The 19,965-nt window shown below is 40.3% G+C and overlaps 1 protein-coding gene and 1 long non-coding RNA gene across 2 annotated transcripts; both read left to right on the forward strand.

The window, feature by feature from the left end:
- Window positions 1-544: 544 nt before the first annotated feature.
- On the forward strand, window positions 545-9,131 carry LOC124287152 (solute carrier family 22 member 5-like). Its single transcript, XM_046723635.1, has 8 exons — window positions 545-852; window positions 1,491-1,912; window positions 2,478-2,711; window positions 5,011-5,145; window positions 5,596-5,678; window positions 5,961-6,081; window positions 8,323-8,395; window positions 8,733-9,131. Exons 1-8 carry the CDS (start codon window positions 589-591, stop codon window positions 9,129-9,131), a joined length of 1,731 nt encoding a protein of 576 aa, XP_046579591.1. The 5' UTR covers window positions 545-588.
- An 8,455-nt stretch (window positions 9,132-17,586) lies between these two features.
- On the forward strand, window positions 17,587-17,777 carry LOC124287299. The gene is made up of 2 exons (XR_006901246.1): window positions 17,587-17,623; window positions 17,708-17,777. It is a non-coding gene; the product is annotated as an uncharacterized LOC124287299 (long non-coding RNA).
- Window positions 17,778-19,965: the final 2,188 nt, after the last annotated feature.

Below are 19,965 nucleotides of genomic sequence, written 5' to 3' on the forward strand. Positions count from 1 at the left end.
CTCCAATACTAAGACAGGCTACTGATGCTGACAACTATTACATATACTAATGTTCTACCTCCAATACTAAGACATACTACTAATGCTGACACCTATTACATATATTAATGTTCTACCTTCAATACTAAGACATACTACTAATGCTGACAACTATTACATAATTATACTAATGTTCTACCTTCAATTCCAAGACATGCTACTAATGCTGACAACTATTACATATACTAATGTTCTACCTTCAATACTAAGACATGCTACTAATGCTGACAACTATTACATATACTAATGTTCTACCTTCAATTCCAAGACATACTACTAATGCTGACAACTATTACATAATTATACTAATGTTCTACCTTCAATTCCAAGACATACTGCTAATGCTGACAACTGTTCAATATACTGCTAACAATACCAGTATGGTAAGACTAATATTCCTGATTCCGACGTCATAGTCAACATGTGTTCTTGACTCACTATCATTTAGGGATTATGACATATCTGTTCAACACACTTATGTATTTCAGGGTCAGCTAAAGAAGAACCGTACCACCAATCTGCCGCACTGCTTTTCCTCCGTCTTTTACGATGCATCTTGAGAGTCTCATCGAAGAGCTGGGCACTTTCGGTCCCTACCAGAGATGCATCCACTGTATTCTAGTGTTGCTCAAAGCACTTAGCGTCCCACCTATGATGATGATGGCTTTTGCAGGTGTTGAACCCGATTGGTGGTGCGAGTCACGTGGTCAGGATGAGACCGCCATTTTTACAAATAACAGCTACCAAAATTGTCAGTGGAATGGGACTTGTCAGAGAATATTTGAGCCCGAAACGGTAACCATTGTATCTGAGGTAAGTCATATTGTGTCATAGTCGATATTAAGAAATCCCTGTATGGCTAAAGGTTTATGAAAATGCATCCAACATAATAAGAGGCATGGGTGATCCGTTCGGTGAGCCGTAGCTGTTAGACAGCGACGGTTTGCCTTGGTTGAATTCGGCTAATCTTAAGTGAATCTTCGATCAGGTCGGATAAGTAGTCTTGGCATGTTGGCATCATTTCGTTCTCGTTGGTTTCAGGGTTTCGTAAACTGCTTCAAACGACTTACATCCGTGAAGATCCGGGTTAGAACTGGTCTTCGGCAACCCATGCTTGTCGTAAGAGGCAACTAAAGGGATCGGTGGTCAGACTCGCTGACTTGGTTGACACATGTCATCATAGCTCGATGCTCATGTTGGTTATCACAGCAAAATAGTTGAAATACAGCTGAGTGCGGCGTTGAAGAACAAACAAACAAAACAAAAAAACTGACCTGCAGTGATATACCTTATAAGTTGAACTCAGTCACTCACTTAAATAATATCGATGTAGTATTAGAATATCATGATTGGTGGGGTTCAGTCGTTTTCCTTCGTTTTGATCTATCTATCCATCCATCCATCCATCCATCTTATATTTTGCCTGTTTATACAAGTTCTGACTATTTCAGTGGAACCTCGTGTGCAGCAAGACGTGGGTCAGTAACACCATCATTTCCATACAAATGGTGGGTGTTCTTTTCGGCAGCATAATTGCAGGCTACTGTTCAGACAGATACGGACGGAAGAAGGTTGTCTACGGTGGACTGCTCTTGAGCACCATCAGCAACCTCATAGCTTCATTCTCTTTGTCATGGATCATGTTTGCTGTGTTCCGAGTACTCATCGGCCTGGGAATAGGCATGACATTGTCCTGCAGCTTTTTGTACCGATTGGAATTTGTGGGAAAGAAATGGCGAGGGGCGTGTACTGCGATTCCATCCTGGTCCCTCGGTGTGGTGCTATTTGCTATTTTATGTTGGTTCATCCGGAACTGGAAATGGCTGCATGTAACTATCGTTGCAATCAACATTCCCTTGCTGCTGACTTGGTTGTAAGTGAATTTGCACGTATTCATGTGCCCAACATCTGGTCATATACCAGCGGTTCTTTTAAGTGCACAGGGTTGTGTACTGTACACTAGGGGTTGTGAAAACACTGAAAGAGTCTGCACACAAAGTTGACTCCAAGGTTTTTACACCCGGTCACAGGTGGGCTCGATCCCGTCACAAGTTCGCTGGATCACTAGCCTGGCGCTTTAGCCAGTTCACCCACCACACGAATACATTTTTCAAAAAGCCAAAAATGTTTACACATATTCCTGCCTTACATTAAGATATTTGTGAAACATATTAACTGAAAAATGCAAAACGACTCCTGATTTTGAAATCTAATTAACACCTTTAGCACACTAAGCATGAAATAACCTAAGGCAACATCTTTTGTACCATTCTCTTTCTCAAATCGGGCATCTGTATCATTTTCAACAAGGAACATGCGCATGGGTGTCGACAGTATTTGTGTTGTAAGTTCAATATCGAGAATGTTCAAGTCAGTATGTGAGTGTAATTTGCTATTTGGTGTAACAATTCAAAATGGCATTCAACATTTAATTCTAGTGTGATGCCAGAGTCACTCCGCTGGCTAGTTGCAAAAGGACATCTTGAAGAGGCGAGGCGCACTGTCACCAGGATTGCTAAATTCAACAAGAAGCCTGTTCCAAACATGTCCATCTTGGAGCTGATCGCCGAGGAGGAGAGGGCGGAGAGGAAAAAAGCTAAATCCTACTCCTATATAGATCTGGTCACAACCAGGACACTGAGGTCAAAAACTCTGATAACAAGCTTTCTTTGGTACATACTTTGCAATTACTTTACCCGTACCTTGTGTCCCGGGGGCCTGTTTCAGCACCTATGTCCTAGAAACGAATTAGAACTTTCAGCTGAAATTTATGTATTCCTCAAGTTCTGTTTAAACTTGTCTCAAAAACGTCTTCATCAACACTTAATTACTAATTAATGTTTGTCGGTCAGTATCAAGTTTTTACCCACGGTAAGTGCATGCATGGGCCTGGCAGGCCCGGAGACATTGCTGAAAGTTTTGTTGTCTACATCCGAAAAGTCCAGGCATTTAGTGGACTGTAGTAGGTTTTTGTTACATCAAAATGAGTAAGCGAAGGAAGAGCCACGAAGGTTTGAATGAGATTTTGGCCAGTTTAAGCAACTATGAGGCCAATGATGAAGCAGAACCACTTTTCACAGAAGACAATTGATCAGACAGGATTTTTGTGCCGCCCACTTCCAGTGATACAGTGCAGGAAAACACTGCTGATAATCATGAACCTGGACAAAGGTTTATGGGTGGAAAAGATGGCAGTAGATGTCCATCACTCCATTGCCACCAGTCAAAACACCTACCTGAAACATCCTACGAGATCCATTGCAACGGGTGGTCAATGCGGATCATATCATCTATGATGATGCTGTGTTCAAACTGTTTGTGACTGACGTCATGGTTAAAAAGATTGTTTCTTTTAAGAACATGTAGGGTGAGTGAGTGAGTACGGTTTTACGCTGCTTTTAGCAATATTCCAGCAATATCGTGGCGGGGGACACCAGAAATGAGCTGCACACATTGTACCCATGCGGGCGCTGCAGCTTTATCCAGTACCTGCAAGCCAAGCCAGATCAACAACGATGAGGAGCTCTCTGTATCCTTTTTACCCTCTGATTAGGAAGAGGTTTACACACCCTTTGCCTATCTCTGGGGGCATGTGCGGGATCATCTTTAAAATATCCAGAATGATCCTGGAGTGGCTGGAGTTCCCCGCAACTGGTTGGTATGCGGGCCACAGGATGTGTAGCATTGGTTAGGGCCTTCTACGGAATAATGCTCCCTTGGATCGTGTTGAATATAGTCTCCATACATCTTAGACCTATCTGATCGGGAGCGTTGATGGCTGCCATAAGAATGGGCACTGGTATCTCCATATACAGGGTAATCACTTTGGGTATAAATAACTCTAGGGTACCCCTCTGCATATTTGGACAAACCATATTCTGTCCCATCTTCTTGATACATCTTCTCTCTAGGTCCAACAGGGGTGCTTGAAGTCGGAAGTCCAACGGAGTCACTTACATTCCGCTTGTGCAGATGTGCCTCCTCCTCCTCTGACTCTTTATCTGAGATGTCCCTGCATTTCAATGCCCGGTCCCTCAAACTGTCATCTCGTGCAGGCTGAGGGCGACGGGACCTGGATATAACTGTCCCTTGGATAGATGGAGTTTCACGTGTGTCATTCCCCTGGCTAAATGGGATTGTTTGATGGGCCATATATTTGGTTTGGCCTGTTCCCCTCCTTGCCCTATACCCAGGGTCAGAGCATGTCTCTGATGGACATTATTCCCCTCACCACCTTGGAGGACCCGAGGGTCGATATTCTCAGTACTGGGCTTTGAACTTTGAACATAAATCCTGTAAATCTTTGAATATTTATTTTTAATTACATGACTATTACTGATGACTGGCAGCAAGGGAAGACCTTAGATTAATATTAGTAACATGTACACCAAACGGCAATATGCCCGTGACTCTATGACCCATGTGCGCATGAATAGTAATATTCATAAGCATACAAGGTAAGGGTTAAACGGATATCTGCATTGAAGAAGAAAATCTCACTTAAATTGTGAACGATAGAGCAAGGTCCATCTTCGGGATCATCATCATCATCATCATCATCATCATCATCATCATCATCATCATCATCATCGACCAGTGAAGGTCCGGGTTAGAATATTGATCTTCAGTAACCCATGCTTGTCGTAAGAGGCGACTAACGGGATCGGGTGGTCAGGTTCGCTGACTTGGTTAACACATGCCATCGGTTCCCAATTGTGCAGATCGATGCTCATGCTGTTGATCACTGGATTGTCTGGTCCAGACTCGATTATTTACAGAGAGTCGCCATATAGCTGGAATATTGCAGAGTGCGGCGTCAAACTAACCTCACTCACTCACTCATCATGATCTTTAGCAGCTGCATTTTCTTAGCATCAACATTATTACTAAAGATCCAACGTCTCACCTGCATTAATTATCACCAGTGTTGTCATGAGCATCACCATGCCACGTATCTGCATGTTGTTTCAGGATGTCTATATCCATTGTGTACTATGCCATAACATTTGGTATAAAGAACCTGTCAGGCGATTTCTATCTCAACCTGTTGATCATGGGACTACTTGAGGTTCCGATGTCTTTCGTGGAACTCTTCATGGTGTCAGTGTAAGGATTTATGCAACTTTAAGAGCCATTCAGCATAAACGTGAACGTACTGTGTATGTGTGTCTGCTGGTACTACTCCCAACTAAAGCCGATGTTATAACACAGGCCCTTAGAAATGCCATTTCACAGTTTAACATAACACAATCTGTAACATAAAATTTGATGAAAATCCACATCTATTCCATCGTTTAGTTCTTGTGTTACTCTCTACATTTTGTGTGTTTATGGAAAAGGATTCGTAAGTTGGGCTCCATTTGACTTATATGTTAATTCGTTTTATACGTTTATAACAAATTGATATACACGTTTTATGGTTAGCTATGAGTGTCAAAATGGTATTCATATTACACTGTCTGTAAACAGACAAATTGGACTGCCAATAACGTGAGTCCACCCGCCTTCTCACATGCACATGTTTACTGTTAAAACTCGGGTCTTATGATCACACAGGTTCAGTCGGCGTTGGGCGTGCGCTATACTGCTCATGTTCTCAGCTGTTGCCTGTTTTGGTGTTGCCATAGTAACAAAGCTGGGTGAGTATGCTTGTCTGTGTCGATTCTGCTTGGTGACAGTTGGTAAATCTGATGTGAAACTAGAACATGTTGGAAATACAGCAGATATGGGATCATTCTCCCCAGCAGGACATGGATTGTAAACATGTACAACGAAGGGAAGAGGCATGTTACAGCATTAATGACAATGGTGTTGTTTGTCTCAGGAATGTGTAAATGGCGGTGCTTCAAACAGACATGATGGGCATCTTCATAATATCATTCACCATTTCTTGTAAATACACGCACTGTACTTTTTTACAGCTCCTGCACACATCAAAGTACCGTTAGAAAATGGATTTGCAATCTCCGCCAAATTATCTACCATCAGTGCATGGGTATTGACTGCTGCGATGACAAGTGAACAGTTCCCAACCGTGATCAGGTGATTCGAATAGCCATACTGAGTGTAGATTGTAGTGCTTGGACATTTGGACGCGACAAGTGTAATACTCTTCATTTAAAACGTGGCAAGGAAATTAATGATAGTTCGGTCAAGTTACAGGGGGTCTGGGGGTTGGGGGAAGAGGTATTGAGCATCTTGTGGAAGACCAGGCCTACACCTACCTTGGAATGCAAGTTCGAGACAAGCTCCAGAATGCTCAGATTCAAGACAAACTTTGGGCCAAGTATAAAAGTCGCTTAAAGATAATCTGGAGCTGAGAGCTAAATGCTAGAAACAAGGTCAAGGCCACCAATACCCTTTGCTGTGCCAATCCTTTCCTATTCCTTTGGGGTACTTGATTGGACTAACACTGGACTGAAGTCGGTCTTAAATGTGAAATGGAGGGCTTCCTTTTTGCTGCCCAAGACCAGTCACTTCCCACTAACAATCGCCTAAATGTGATTCTAAAAGGAAAAATGTGCATGAGATGTCGTCTTTGCAATGAATTTACAGACTGTCCAACACCTTGTCAGTGGATGCCCTTCCTTGGCACAAACAGCATATCTTAAAAGACATGATGGCATGGCTCGTTGCTTCTGCTGTCGTCTTCGCCACGCCTGTGGCTTTGACTCCGAGGTCCATCCATGGTACGACCCTGAACATGTCCAGGGCGTCATGGAAAATGATGCTTTTAAGTTTCTTTGGAACAGGCCCATATACAGCTTCAGAAGAATTCCAGCCAACAAACGCCAATGAATTTATTTATATTATTGAATTTTCTGTCCCTTTTGACAGCAACGTAATTGGCAAGATTCAGAAAAGCACCCTGTCATCAGACTACCCATTGTTCTCAGTGCCCTTGGTTTGGTACCTTCTGATCTCTTGGCGCAGATCAAGAGAGTATCCGGGTTCTCCACCGGGAGCACAGCCCTTCTGTCACTCTGGGTAATGCAGAAGGCTGCAGTATTGGGGAGTCTTCATATTTTCCGGAACGTTCTTGGTGGATTCGACGAGGCAGCGTTTCCTGGGAGAAGTCAGGCGCGTAGCAAGCCAATTTTGTCGTGTAAACCCAATAGGTTGCAAAGCTTTATGTTAGATAGTATTGAGGGCTTGCCCAACCTTTCAGCAACAATCACGTATAAGTCCGGGCTATTTTTTACAGTGATAGCCCCGCCCCTGGAAGTTCCATTCTCTGTCTGTGCTGCGTGTAGAGGGGGCAAGGGTTCTGAGCTGATAATGAGCCTTACGAGCCTGACTAGGCGAGGATCACCCGAACCCTCTCTGATGCATTTTTCATCTTAAGCTGTAAATAATAATAATTAACTTCACCTGATTTGCGACCAGATCTCTTTGCACAGGACCACACAACACCTCATTGGTAATGGACAGAGTATAAAGTGAATGGACAGAGTACAAAGAACAATCGTGACGAGAACAGTTTCATTTATAGCAATATTAAAATGAACAAATTTTGAACGTAAAAACCTGTCACAGTATAACTACTGGAGTATCACAGTTCTTAATTTAAAAATAGTACGCTATCATAAATATATATCACTGTAGACAACGGTACAATATAAAAATGGGCTATAGATCACCAGTAGCTGAAGGCTGACCACAATACTAGGGACCATGGGAACTTACAGTACCTTTGCTACCTGCTTGGACACTAGACGGATTTATATCAACCCTTCAGCAGCTGACGATTGTAGTCAAATTTGGTCAAACTTAAAATGACAAAAATGCTACATCTAAAAAATCTGGTAAATGTAAATTCCCCTTGGTTGTTGATTTTCAGTTAAAACATCAAACGTAAGCAGTATTATATCGAACTAGTAGTAACTGTACTGGCACTAAGCACTCAATAAATGCTTTTAAAGACAGTTGCAGTATAATACACAACTGCTACAATAGTATATCTTTGACATCTTATCTTTTGAAACCAATATATAGAGATTTTTGGCACAAATTTACCAATTCACTGAATTCTATTTACAAACTGTTGCAGAAATCAATAATGTTGAAATAGACTTAATCACATCCTTTTAATTTTCGCTGACATAAAAAACACACTCTTTGTACTTTCATTTGCCCCTTAGTCTGTTGTGTCTTATATTAATGAAAGTGATAGTAGATATACTTGTTGATATTATTCTTTGCAAAGCAGTTTACAGTTGAGGACTAGTGGTTTTTTTCATTGTAAATCACTTGAATATTTGGAGACTGTCTGACCTGTTCCAGGAACTTGGCATATGCTGCTCAAAACACAGCTGCAAGATTTGGAGGGATCGTGGGAGCTCAGTTGGTGTCTTTGGTAATAAAAATGAAGTCTTTATATGCAACCACCCTACAAACAGAAAACGTTCTATCCTTGACACGTTAGGGAACTACAGTTTTTAAATACCTTTTTGGAAGGCTTAACTATAAGTTGAGTGGATGATGATAAAATGAAAGAAGAGTTGATAGCTTAATTTGGAAAATATGACTAGAAACTGCGGATATACTTTCAAGTATTCTATTTCATTAGATTCCTCAAATCATCCTCTTCATGAATACAAATCTTGTTTTTCCCTGCCTCTTACTAACTGCACTATTACTATTAGCAGTGTAAAGCCTGTAACCTCTTTAGCAAATTGTTATTCCTCTGCCAGGGTTCCAAGGACGATCTGATGCCACCTTTCCTCGCCATGGGAATCTTGATGTCTTTTACGGCATTGTCATGCTTTGGTCTTGAAGAGACGAGCAAAACGGCATTAGAGGACACAATGAAGAAATATACAAGAGAGGGCGTGAATGAAGAGGTTGAAGGAAGTCTTCCTCTGAACGATATTACTCTGACAATGAATGACATTTCGAAGGGAGACATCGCAGAAATGGACGAATATTGTACCTATGCAAAATCATGTGGTGGTACTGAAGAAGGAGGAAGTATTTGCCAGTCAAAGGTGAAGACAATTATGGGATTGGTTGATAACAGTAAACCAGAGAAGAATGAAGGGGAGGAACAAAGGAGCAGTAACACGTTCCTCAAGTCAGAACATGACACCTAGGTCCGGCGTGTGTACAGTACAAGCGACATTGGTAGTGACAAACAAATACATAATATTGTCATATGGCGATCATAACGATAAATGGTCAAATATTAAACACTTGATTTGTAATCATTGTCAACAGCAGGCGTTTTCAGTCAGTAAATTAACATTTGTAGTGATCTGCTCAAATTATGTAAATAACTTGCTGGTACGCATATAAAAACAATTATCAGACTGTTTGAAAGTTTCTTTTTTGTTGGCTTTATCGATAGTGCATACACTATCTAACTTGTAAGGGATACAAGCCAGGTAACAACGAGGCACCAAACAACAAACATTCAAGTCAGAAAACCACAGCATGGTCCTGGAAGATTACAAACAAATACCTATGCTATAAATTTTGTGAATAGATAGGTGAGTAATGCTGAATCAGCAACAATGTAGCTATCCGCTTCTTGAAAGCAAATACAGTTTTCTATGGAAAAGATCATAGAATAAAAGTGCTGACAAAGATCACTAAAACAATAAACTCTAATCTTCATCACAACGTTAATTTCTTTCCAGTGCACTAAACCGAAGTGCTTAGAAACTTCATTGAAAGTTCAGAAATGGTTTGAACAGTAAAGAACAATGAAGTAACTGTGCATATCCACACATTACTAAGACGTGGTTGCCAGTCAGATGGCTATGAAAAAGGCATACATTTAGGCGATTCTCTGTCTTCAATACATACAACTGGTATAATGACAGTGTCAAGTGGAACACCTGCTAATCATAATTAATTTGTCCTCACGACTCAGATCAGTAAAGGCGTAATACCCAATTAAGACCATTAAGTATTTGGTAATTGCACTTTTCTGTCACGAATTGCTAACATATCCCAAAACAACATCTTTCAAACGTGCTAGAATTTTCCATCAAGAATTTCCCACTGGAAAGCCAGCAAAAGAGGATGTCCATACGGACAAATTCAAACACCATTTCAAAATTACAGTTATATAAGGATGGTCAATTTTACGGTTCCTAATAGCCGGAAGGCATGCTAAACAATCTCGAAAAATAATGAATCTGGAACGGCAACAAGTTAACTGAAATGACAAAGTATGATAAGGGGGAACAGCTGCTGCTGAAACTGTATCTCCTTTCTTCTATTAAACGGTGTAAATGTTTGTATGATCATGGCTTGTTGACATGACAGGTAGTTGGTAAAAATCGAACTTGACATCAGGTTGCATTGAACATTGCAATTCAAGCAGTTTGAAACCAGCAATTACAGAAATAGTTCCTTCTCATACAGCGTCTGATGAGGAGGATTAACACAGCGTTGAAGGTAAGAAAGGAAGAAGTAGATTTGGGTTTTAGTAACAATTTGCAGTGCCAGTTTTAGCATTCTGATATGAAGACAAGGCTCATTAGCTTAAACGGGTATATTTTCAACAGAGTTGTAAATTGGTGGCAAGCTCTCGAATGTGTGCCAGCTTGTAGTATTTAAAACTAACTTTGGTATATCAGTATGGCAAGCCCAAAAGCTATTTATCATCGTTGGTACAAACACTCCCCAGAGTTTGAAATATATCTTCACTTTCCTAAAGTTATATCACAGCAACTTTTGACATTCAGAACATCAAACCAGAACCTACCGGTTGAGACTGGCCGCTGGAGTGGAGTACCCAGAGAAGAGCGACTTTGCCCCCTCTGCAGCTCACCAGCAGTTTCAGATGAGTACCATTATCATTTTAAATGTGAAGCCTTCATTTCCAATTTTATCCCAAATCAATTTCTACAATAGCCCAATCTCGCAAAAACGGCGAACCTTCTCAAATCAAAACACTTTACTTAACTTAGCAAAATATATTAGAACTGTTTCCAAAAAGTTCCAAATAAAATCTAATTTGTAACATTTACGCTTTTTCAATTAGAATATCTTAAGTTTGTATATGTATTACAAACGTCGATGTACATACCTGCTATCATGCATGCCATTTATTGTATTCAATTATTTGTCTCATGTACCACCGTTGGTGGGTTTTTGAGAATAAAGATGAGATGAGACTCGAACATACAAAGAATACTATTTGTCTAAATCTAAGACCAATTTGTCTGTTTGAATTGACAAAAATTGGCATAAAACCAAATCAAAGGTTGTATCACATGACGCTTATTAGATATTCAGTTTTTCCAACTTTGCGGCCACATATTTCTCAACCACGGAATGATTCATATAACATTCAAATTGTCAACTATAAACGTTTCTATGATGCAAATCCATTCTTCGGATCAAAAGGTGTATATGATTGTATCACCATCATACTGATGATAACCCATGCCATAAACATAGTCAGTCCCGCAGCTTACTTATTTGACAGTATGAAGTACGAAAATCACCATTGCAAGACTGCCTTCACCATGAGGTAATATGTCCGGAGTCTATCTAGAACTTCTCATAGAGTAATGAGCCGTTCCAGAACACCCGGACGTCAGAGATGTCCACGAGATTCATGACAGAATGCTGAAACGTTACATCTTTCAACTGATGGGCATCACACGGAACTGTTGCACTCCTTCTTCATGTGTTCAGTAAGAGGAATCTGGTACTACCCCCATCGCTGTTGCTAGGCCCCATCACTCCTTGTGACAGTATGGTGTCCATGTTTACCTTGAGTAAGCCTTCCCCTTCCGAGGGTTGAGCTCGAGGCTGTTGCGATGCTGCTTGACTGGCTTGATATTGCCCATGTCTGTGTCTGACACCATGGCGATGGCAGTAAAAGCACTACCTGGGAACAAGATAACGATATCAGTGAGTTTGAAGTTTGGTTTGTTCTTTGTGTGTGACTGCACTAACTGGGTGTCACTTGGTACACTTTCAAATCCCCTGCCTTGGCCTGGTGTACCTGCATTATTGTCCTGGGGTTTAACTATGAAAGGCCCAAAGCAGTTGGTCTTTTTCGGAGCACTTTTGGATGAGCTGACTTGGTTCCCGGCTTTAAATCGTCTTGTACATGCCTTTTTGTCAAAGTCTGAACCTTATAAGTAATTAGCAAACAAAAGTTGCTCGGTTAATTTATCTTTTGCAGAGCCTTTTTCAATATACTTGCCCTATAGGAAATTCGATTCCTAGAAGTCCGAGTACCGTTTTACCACTTGTCTTTTATCAACTTTAGTGGACTTTGGGAATATGACCATAATCCAAAAACCTGGTAGTTCCTGTCCGGCATCCATAGAAGCAAAATGCAAATATGGGATTCCAACATCCAAGGCCTCTTTTCTATGTTCAGAACAAATGCACCTTAAGACAATTTTCAAACTCTGGTGAAAAACGAACTAAAGTTCATGGAACTGGATGGTGTGCAATATATCTGACCTGACATTGCTCCAATAAGAAACATAACTTGTTGAAATAATCTAGTATAAGATTCGTCCCTTTATCAGAGAAAAATTGTCATTAGGTATCCCTGTCACACACCGTCCACTGAGCTCCGGCAGTTTGGGGTTGGTCACCGAGATTCCGGATTGGTCAAAATCAAACATGGCGGCCACATCGCGCTTCGAGCCTTGGACTGGGCAAAAGATGTAATAAATATTCATTTTTAACATTTTTATAATTTCAGACATCGACAACTAAGCAGATCAATTGTTGAAATATATGTGGTTTAATGACAATTGCTCTATTAAGTAATCAGTTTCCTAATGTTCACACTGTTTTCAAAGAGTAGGATTATCGTTATTAGGAACGTGTATTATAGCTTGAGAAATACTCTTTGATATCTTACCAATCAGTGCGCCATATTCAGAGTTACCAGATTTGCTCTCAATTGTTGGAATTGTCCGTCTTGTGAGGCACCCCTCGCCGTTGAGTGTACAGTTTGGTCACGTCTCATTTGTAAGTAGTGGGCGGGTTGGTCATTTGACGGCATACGGTTTGGTCATAGCACTTGAATGTGTTGTCATTCAATAAAAGTAGATTAATATTTCCTGAATCCCTCAAAATTGGGACTGTGAACATTGGAACCGGTTGTGAAATTTAGTAGAAAAAATAATTGGTGTAAATAGACTTGTTGTTGTTCTGTTAATGAAATTTGTACAATTATTTTCCCAGAAAATTCTTTGGATTGATAAATGACAATAAAAACAAAGACACAGATGCTATTTTTGAGGACTTTCAAATTGTTTTAAAGTTATTACAAGAGTTGTTTCCGTTGATATGTGACAGTGAATCTAGTCTTGTCACATTTAAAGTATCCTGAGAAAGCATAAATGATAGATCATTGAAAATTGTTCTTCCTTTTTTTTCTGTTGTAGCAGTGTAATGGCTGTGGGGGCCTTGGGTGAATCTTTCCATGATGTCCCCAAAATATACTACTGTCCAAAAGGAAGTATACCAAATATGTTCGCCGTTGAAAATCTCAATTTCCTTAGATCCAGGAAAATGTACAGAAATATGTGACAAGGTAATGGCAAATTATGTGTAATGACAAATTTCTCGTCTCGCGAACTGTCTCGCTCAAGCGCTCATTTTCTGAAAAAAGTAACATGCACGTGCTCCACAAAATGCACGTGCATAAAAACTGTATAAAAGCAGCTGATGACACAAGGTATTGTCACAAAATAAAAAAGCACACAAGAAAAATGCCACGCCTGACAGCAGTACAGAGAGAGAGAGGGAGCTGTAGGAATGGCCCAACAAGGAACGTCACATGCCCTCATCGCGAGCACCTTGGCTGCACCCGGGCATGTATCACCAGGTTGTTTCAGCGTCTCCGCCAGACAGGGCACACAGTAGACAGGCCGAGAAGTGGGAGACCACGGGTGACCACACCCCAGAAGGACCGCTACATCCGAGGACCTGATTGCACCTCAGGAACCGCTTCATCCAGGCAACAGGAACGGCAACAACGGCACTCGGACATCGTATCAGTCGACAGTCGACATACAGTATGACGACGACTGCGTGAACATGGTATTCGAGCACGACGTCCATACTGTGGGGTGGTACTGACACAACAACACCGGCGTAACAGGCTCCAGTGGGCAAGACAAGTTCGACGTTGGCAAGTCCGAGACTGGTCACGTGTCCTCTTTTCGGATGAGAGCAGGTTCTGCGTATTCACAGCTGATGGCCGTCAACGTGTCTACAGACGTATTAGAGAACGCTTAGCTCCTAACCCCAGTCAACGTGCGACAGCTGGGACAGTGCCTAAATGACACTTGGCAACAGATTCCACGCAACGTCATTAGACGCTTGACGTCATCCATGCGCCGACGTATTGTTGCTTGTGTCAATGTTTAAGGAGGACATAGTCGCTACGGAGGCAGTACATGGCTCTAAATTGTGTACCTGGCATTTTGACAAACTTTCTGTTTGTTCAGTTTTATTGTTAGGATCCATTTTGGGCCCTCCATGTGTTTGTTTCCTCTTCATTTATTTATCATTGTAATTTCTGACTTGTGTTTATGTTCAAATAATGCAGAAATGAATACTCTAATGAAATATAAAACATATTTTGTTGAAATCATTTTTGTTGTTTTTGAATTCCATTTCGAAACTAGTGGTATACTTTCTTTTGGACGGTAGTTTATGTCAAAGCTTTGTAGTACATGCGATCGATGATCGAGATGATCAGGCACTTACTCAGCGTCGCGCATGTCCAGATTTAAAAAGATGGAAAAATATCTGGCAATTCCAGAGAGTAATATTTGAATCGAGTGATTTCTGCCCATGGGTGACGCCAAATGAGTGCATGTATGTTCCTCTAAATGTCACGAAGGAGTTATGCGACATGCTTACAATTAGTTTCCATTAGATTGTCAAGATGTTAATTATGCCTATAACATATGCAAAAGTTTTTTTATGTCAACATTTTCACACTTTAATTCACTTAGGCTATATACTTTGAGATATGGTCAAGGCAGCAAACTGACATCTGTGCCTCTGAGCGTGCGAAAGTTGTGGAAAGTCTCCTTAAAGTAACTGAGATAACTTTTGGGTTATGCAGTATCACAAATGTGTCTTTGAATTCACACTTCACAGTAAAATAGGACAAGTATCTTTAGAAAAGTGTTATGACCAACCCGTACACCAACTGTTTAGAAAAAGTGACCAACCCTGCAGTGTATGCCAAACCAACCCGTACACTACTAGCATTGAGAGGCGTTGGAAAACGCATTTCTACGGCCAAATGAAGTACTTTGTCTCAACGATACCGTATTCCCCATGTAGCAGGGTTTTTTCCCTACAATTGTGCGTGGTGACAGTTTCAACTGTCGCTCGTTATCAAGAAAGAAGCAATAATACACCAATTTTTGTGGGAATCTGAAATTCAACACGAAAAACCTGACAATTTATCTATGATAATGCACATACTAGCTGGAGTTCATGGAATCGTATGATAGAAAAGTATTCCAATGAATGATGTAAACCTTAGCTGGCATCAAAAACAACACCTTACTCAACTCCCTGGGAAAAACGGGTGGTAGTCGCCGAGTGGCCGCCATGTTGGATTTTGACCAATCCGGAATATTGGTGACCAACCCCAATCTGCCGGAGCTCAATGGACGGTGTGTGTCATACTTTGGTTAAACTGTGGGAAAACCTCCGGGAACCTGGCATTGATACACGTCACTGTAAACATTTGAATGGGCTTCCCTGCCACCTCACAGTCATGACAAGATTTACAGCACTAAACATTACTGGCAAGAAATAGTCCAAAATGACACGTTAATAGAACTTGGTCTCCTTTTCTATGCTCAGAACAAATGCACCTCAGGATAATTCTAAAAGTCTGATGAAAACGCACTAAAGCTCATGGAACTCATGGATGATATGCATTAAGTCTGAGCTGACATTTATCAAATGAGAACCTTGCTGCAATAATTTAGGCATAAAATCCGTCCCTCGATCAGAGTAAGTGTAGGTAGCCCCGTCATACTTCGTGATCCTACACAGTGGGAAAAACCCTGGCATTGATACACGTCACTGTAAGCAAGTCAACTGACTCACCTCACAGAAATGACAAAATCCACAGCAAGTCGTTACATTACGATTTATCCCTGGCCGAACTGATATGTTAGTACTACCTAGTCTAAACAAGAGGACAACAAACGAACTACCATGCGCTATACTGAGAATATCATCCCCAAATGCCGTTGGAACTACTACATGAGCTCTACCATTATTGTCTAACTCCGCATGATGATGCGTCTCATCAAAACACCTGTACGAACATAAAATTCACCAGACTTCAGTATAGCCTTCTATGAATCATATCAGTCTTCTGAGCCCAACACAATGAGTTATGATTACAACTGACCTGAATAACATCTGACTTATACAATAGTCCGTTTGCTGCAAAATAGTACCGATGAAATGGCAAATAGTTTTAAATGACATGCATATTTTATTATCTGCATTTATAGTTATCTGAATAGCAACGCCAAGAATATTCCTAGCATATTCCTATCAGAATATTTTACAGGCTGCCTGTGTATATCCCGTTAAATAACTACTATCGCAAGATACGCTACCGATATTTCTTTTGACAAGCTTTTATTGCAGAAAAGACAGTACTGAGTTCGCAAAACACGTGCAGTTGTCACGTGCGAATGGCGTGCTGTTCCACATACTGCATACTGTTGGTGTGTGGTCCTGTACGAACATAACAATCACCAGACTTCTGTATAGCCTTCACTGAATCATACCAGTCTTCTGAGCCCAACACAAAGAGTTATGATTACAACTGATCTGAATAACACCTGACTTTTCCTAGTCAATAAGCCAGTGCTGTTGCATTGTGTGTTTCATGTTTCATTTGAGTGACAATGAACTGAACCTTACTTCGTCTACCATAGCCTTATCTGTGGGATCCTGCATGACATCGTGTTTACAACTACTAATTTAGCTGCTTCGTCACTTCAGAAGCCAGACAGTCGAGATTGACAGAGGAAACAGCAGCAACAATACAAGATGCTACGTCAGTGTAGATGCTTGCTTTGCTGATAAGGACAGGATTATCAAGCGACAAGACTTCCATCTGTACATGTACAGTGCGGGACCACACAACTGCAATCAAAAGGTAAAGTGTCTACCATTGTAACTGGTCTAGTCATTTGAAGACTTATCATCAATATTCTAGTGTATTGGGTTGTCATATATGAAAACCTAATGCTGCCAGTTTTGTAGAATATAATATTTGCTCAGCGACAATTCTCGTTGCTTCGATTATTTACTCGTTGTTTCGAGTATTTTCTCGTTGCTTCGAGTATTTTCTCGTAACTTCAAGTTTCTTTTAAAAACTTGAAATTTCTTACTTGTTGCTTCAAGTAGTTTTTCGTCTCTTCAATAATTTTTCCGTCCCTTAGATTAATTTGTCGTTGCTTCAAGTTCCTTTCAAAAACTTGAAATTTCCAGTATTTGCTCGTTGCTTCGAGTATTTTCTCGTTACTTCGATGAAATTCCATTAACTTCTCGTTGGGAGTGCCTAAAACTCGGACCAAGAAAAGTCGGGCCGGGCCTCGTTCTACTAAAAATGGATTGCACAATATTAAAACGAAACCTGAACATCTGGGTAGACACACTTTCTGCCTTTACAAATGTATAGTTTGATTGAAAATATATATTTAACGATGAAGTAAAAAGAAAACTATGACTACGTACCGAGAGTCCCATAGTAAAGACACCGTCTTCTTGTTATGTGTTTGCCTTCATGTGTCTATGTGTTACTTACTTCTCGTAGTTTGTGACGTCTCACGTCCTGGGCAGGAAGTGATGTCCAGTGTTTTGACTATATTAAAATACTGGGACTCCCTAATTAACCTTTATTGTTTCATGCTGAATCAGTACAGGATGTTTATGTTAATGCGAAGTGGATATTGGCGAATGTCAGTGGGTAAATGTGACATGTCTAAAGCTCTGTACAGCTTTGTTAATGTACTAGAGTTACATATGAAAGGCAAAATGGTATTATATCTTCCTCAATACTACTTCATAGAGATACTTACTGAGTACTATTTGAAGCCAACACGTTGCTTAAAGAGGTTGGAACCAATAATCCAAATAAATGACAACTTGCAGAAATTTGGATTGGTGAAAGCTGATTATGTATTCTTCAAGATTTAAAAAGAAAAAGTGCATGTCGCAGACCTATTTTTCCTGCAAAATGATGCAGTACAAACTTTTCAGTATTTCAGAAATAACTTCAAACGTCCTGTTCACAAACAAAAATAAATGAAACTTACTTCCATCATGATTAATGTTGTAAAATACAGTATGTCAAAGGGCACGAAACTGAAAAGGTCAAGTTACAAGCATATTATTGGTCTTGATGAACATGTTGCCTTATGATGATTGACAACGTGTTGTGAAGTATATCCTGCAGGGTCTAAACAGTTCCTTTGTTTGACTGAATATACACCAATATATTCCGTATAAATTAAACACCGATTTGTCTCTTTGGTTGTAACTTTTTTGTAAGATTAAAGAAAAGACGATATTTACTGAAGCAATTTACGTACCCATGGGAGGAACAATAGACTATAATCAAATCACATTATCTCCCCTTGAACGTTTGTCACGCTTACCGTCCGTTTGAGACAAAATAATACCGATGAATTGCAATCTAACACAAAAACAAATAGACATGAAAGAATCAAACCAACGCGGAGTGCAAGAAAAACAACAGATCAAATCTAGAAAAGAATTGCATAATTTTTGTCACAAAAATAAAAAAAGTTGTTTAAGAAACTGTCATCATTTATTTGTGCGTTTTCCAAGTTTGTTACATGGGCGCATTGGCAAGTAAACGAACAGCGCGAAAAGCGAGATGCACGTGCCTTAGTGACGTCAGAGACATGTGATTATTGCTGATTGACAGAGTGAGAGGTAATGAAAGTCTATAATTTACAAAGTCTATGATTTCTTACAGGATGAAAATGACAGGGGGTGACCCAAGTATGCAATTACTAAATACATTCAGCGCACTGCCTGTGCAGCTGGGGTAGGTGTCATCTCGCCAGCTCAAACCTTTGTTGAGAACCCGTTAACGCACGTGCATCTCGCTTTTCGCGCTGTTCCTTTAGTTGCCAATGCGCCCGTGTAACAAACAGGAAAAATGCACAAATAAATGATGACAGTTTCTTAAACAACATTTTTATTTTTGTGACAAAAATTATGCAATTCTTTTCTAGATTTGATCTGTTGTTTTTATTGCACTCCGCGTTGGTTTGATTCTTTTATGTCTATTTGTTTTTTGTGTTAGATTGCAATTCATCGGTATCATTAATGGATCTGTGAGAGTTCCGCCTCATTATCTGTGTACTATCTACCGAACCTAATTGGCCATATTTTATCAACACTGTTGATAGTTGTCCAACAGGTAGCTATGTTAAATGACCTTGCTAACTCTGTGTGATTTGTAACTCTAAATAGGTACTGCTCAGTTGTTTGATTTGCCAGTTGGAATACCATGGAATGTGAACGCCTTGGTGATAAAAAGCCATGTAATATTTACCAGAGATTAGCTTCAAGAATATGAACATATTTCAGGGCATTTTATTGCTTTCAAACGCAGTCAGTGCTCCGACAACGAAATAACATATGCACGTTCACACCGCAAGTTGCCTTTCCGTTTCTTTTAACGAACCGTTAGAGTTCAGTCTCATTTTTTATTACGTAAAATTATATTTGTACCAAAGTGTCTGCCAAACCCACTTGCTCCTATTTCCTGATCACACTGTTGACGTTTGTCCTGGGTATGGCAAATAACCTATTCACGTTATTGTGCAGTTAGTCGCTAGCTTGATGTAACAACATCAAAACACTTTGGAATAACGCAGTTTTTACTGTATAAATGTATTTAAA

The sequence above is a fragment of the Haliotis rubra genome, unplaced genomic scaffold (assembly GCF_003918875.1).
Source record: "Haliotis rubra isolate DU_JTF1 unplaced genomic scaffold, ASM391887v1 Scf4, whole genome shotgun sequence".
NCBI lineage: Eukaryota > Metazoa > Mollusca > Gastropoda > Lepetellida > Haliotidae > Haliotis > Haliotis rubra.

What these genes read in the sequence shown, in the direction of transcription:
- LOC124287152 (XM_046723635.1), top strand. Translation starts at nt 589, where the DNA reads ATGCATCTTGAGAGTCTCATCGAAGAGCTGGGCACTTTCGGTCCCTAC. An exon ending in CAGTTCCCAACCGTGATCAG is followed by an intron (nt 6,082 to 8,322) that starts GTGATTCGAATA and finishes GACCTGTTCCAG; the next exon opens with GAACTTGGCATATGCTGCTC. An exon ending in GAGCTCAGTTGGTGTCTTTG is followed by an intron (nt 8,396 to 8,732) that starts GTAATAAAAATG and finishes TTCCTCTGCCAG; the next exon opens with GGTTCCAAGGACGATCTGAT.